At 43.3% G+C, this 2,869-nt stretch overlaps 1 protein-coding gene across 1 annotated transcript; it reads right to left on the bottom strand.

Moving 5' to 3' along the window:
• Window positions 1-614: 614 nt before the first annotated feature.
• On the bottom strand, window positions 615-1,088 carry LOC138366841 (integumentary mucin A.1-like). The gene has a single exon (XM_069328128.1). The coding sequence runs from the start codon at window positions 1,086-1,088 to the stop codon at window positions 615-617; it is 474 nt and encodes a 157-aa protein (XP_069184229.1).
• Window positions 1,089-2,869: the final 1,781 nt, after the last annotated feature.

The raw sequence follows: 2,869 nt of genomic DNA, 5'->3' as shown, positions 1-2,869 counted from the left end.
AAAGAATTATAAGAAGAGGGAGCAGAATATACTCCTTTAATATTATGTTTGACTAGATCTTATCCAACACCAAAGCGTCGGAAATTATATATCACATAACCGCTAGCGAACCCACGAACCCATGGACCCACGAGCCCATGGACCCACGAACCCATGGACCCACGAGCCCATGGACCCACGAACCCATTGACCCACGAGCTCATGGACCCACGAACCCATGGACCCACGAGCTCATGGACCCACGAACCCATGGATCCACGAGCCCATGGACCCACGAACCCATGGACCCACGAGCTCATGGACCCACGGACCCATGGACCCACGGACTGGAGCATAATCCTGCAAACGCAATTACGTTAGGAGGTTAAAAATGAGTTTTTAGGCGTGCTTACACACAATTTTGTAATATATTTTCAAATCTAGTACTTCATCCAATTTCTCTGAAGATAACAGGTCTTCAATGATACTAAAATGACAAATAATGTGCCTATTTACTTACACCAGGAACGGGTTTGACAGCTTATAACATTTTAATTCAGTGTTTAATTTAAAAACCAAAAAGCATGCATGTTTTCACTCTCTAGTTTAATTGCAATTTAAATTACTTTCTTGCCTCATGTCAGGTAAATGGCGTTTCCGCGTGAGGGAGGCGGAGACCGGGTCGACAGTGTGAAACGTTGGGCGCTTTTAGTGGCGTTTGACACTGGTTCAGTAGTAGAGGGTGGAGAGTCAGCCATCACTGTTGGTTCAGTAGTAGAGGGTGGAGAGTCACCCATCACTGTTGGTTCAGTAGTTGTGGGTGGAGAGTCACCCATCACTGTTGGTTCAGTAGTAGAGGGTGGAGAGTCACCCATCACTGTTGGTTCAGTAGTTGTGGGTGGAGAGTCAGCCATCACTGTTGGTTCAGTAGTAGAGGGTGGAGAGTCACCCATCACTGTTGGTTCAGTAGTTGTGGGTGGAGAGTCACCCATCACTGTTGGTTCAGTAGTAGAGGGTGGAGAGTCACCCATCACTGTTGGTTCAGTAGTAGAGGGTGGAGAGTCACCCATCACTGTTGGTTCAGTAGTAGAGGGTGGAGAGTCACCCATCACTGTTGGTTCAGTCTCACGTGACAAGCTGTGGCGGCAGATCTAGGCCAGGAATCATCAGACATTTACCCAACTACTTGCGAAACCTGTACATCATTTCTTAATCATGGCTGCTTTCTTTACATATACTAAATAGTTTACGAGCTTCGAACCTTCACAACCCAAGGTTATTATTGTTATAAACAACCTCGTAGTGCTTCAGAGCTCACAAACTAATAAACGTAAGCAAGCGCCGTGATTAAGGAAAGATATATAGGTTTAGTAAACGGTTGATGAATCCAGGGCTTGCATAGGTGAGGGTGTGTAATAAGAGGTGGCCTCGTGTACCAGGTTAGACCTCATCTCCCCCATAGCCCAGTCGCCTGGAAGATTTATGACCGTAATAACGAAAGGATATAACTCGGGACCGATTGGCTGCAGATGGTTAATATTCCTGATGAACCAATCAGCGGAGAGAGATTGTGATTAATGGCGTGGGTTTTCCTTGGCTTAGTAATCCGCAGGAAATATGAGGGATATTTCACTTCTCTTATATAACCCGGAACAATATTGGAACTTAAGGCAATCCATCTCTCTTATCCGTGTCGCTGAAAGGCGGAAGAAATATATGATAGCCTATATTTTAGTGCCAAATTCCTTTTCAGTTGGAAAACTCCATTTTGTTGAATATACTTTACTCTTTTTTGTTTGTTGTGTTCACAGTTTATTACGATAAATATTTGATGTTGTCCTGTGGGTTTTGCCTCCAGTAATGATGCTTAATGTATTAGGCACCATTCCACGTTCCAAGAGTTTTCTCGTTTTCACTTTCTTTTTTCTTTATAGATCTTGTTCCCCCTTTTTTGGTTTCTTTCATGCAATATTTGGTTAGTCTCCCTCTCCCCGCCCTTAGCCTTTTTTTCTATCATTGGTTTACTAATTATGTTTTTGTCGTTTCCAGTCTGCCTTTCCTTCCCTTTCCATGTATGCATATATTGCCCTGACCCCAGCAGCCCAGGCTGCCTGAGCAACCCGTCCTCTTAAAAAGAACGTCACTTTTGGCTGGTATGCGCACTATGGCCAAATTTGGACGTAATTTGAAATGAAATCCACTCACAAAAGTGACGTTCTGTTCCGTTTTCTATTTGAGTCGTCCGGCGTACGCGCAGAGGTTATAAGAGGACACTTTAAATTAACGTTTTTCATAACGTTTTGAAACTTTATGAGAATTTCCTGCCCACCTAACCTATCAGAGGACCCTTAACTTACTGTTGTTGAAAAAAAAAATCCCAAATTTATTTTCATATTTTTTTCAATTTCAAATTACGTCCAAATTCGGCCATACTGGCAAACGGCCAAAAGCGACGTTCTTTTTAAGAGGACAGGTTGGCCTGAGAGTTACCCGCCACGTGGAGGACTCGCCCGTCCTGCCTCTGTCTTGGTGACATTTATAATTTGATGTCACCTGTCTCAATCGTTTTTTGTTCTTGTTCATCCTGTTTTTTTAAATCTAGTTTATGTTTACCCGAATGTACCTGAGGGCGACATCAATGGCTTTGATGGGAATAGGAAGCCGTCGGCTTGTCAGAGGTCCCCATATTATTCCTGAGGATTTTTTTTCGTTCACTTTCTTTCCTCTACTTCTCTTAGCTCCCTTAATAGTTCACTTATGAGGTATTTTGGTGCAACTTTTCTTCTCTCAACCCACCAACTACCTATTTGTTCTCACTGTCTTATCGTAATCTTCTACGTTCGCCTGTCTCGCTCTCATAGTTTATTCTTAATCTTCGTCACGTCTTTCT

This window comes from Procambarus clarkii, chromosome 20, assembly GCF_040958095.1.
Source record: "Procambarus clarkii isolate CNS0578487 chromosome 20, FALCON_Pclarkii_2.0, whole genome shotgun sequence".
NCBI lineage: Eukaryota > Metazoa > Arthropoda > Malacostraca > Decapoda > Cambaridae > Procambarus > Procambarus clarkii.
This window is presented reverse-complemented; position numbering and strand designations above follow the sequence as displayed.

Coding starts and splice junctions, on each gene's coding strand:
- LOC138366841 (XM_069328128.1), bottom strand. CDS start 1,088: ATGGGTGACTCTCCACCCTCTACTACTGAACCAACAGTGATGGGTGAC.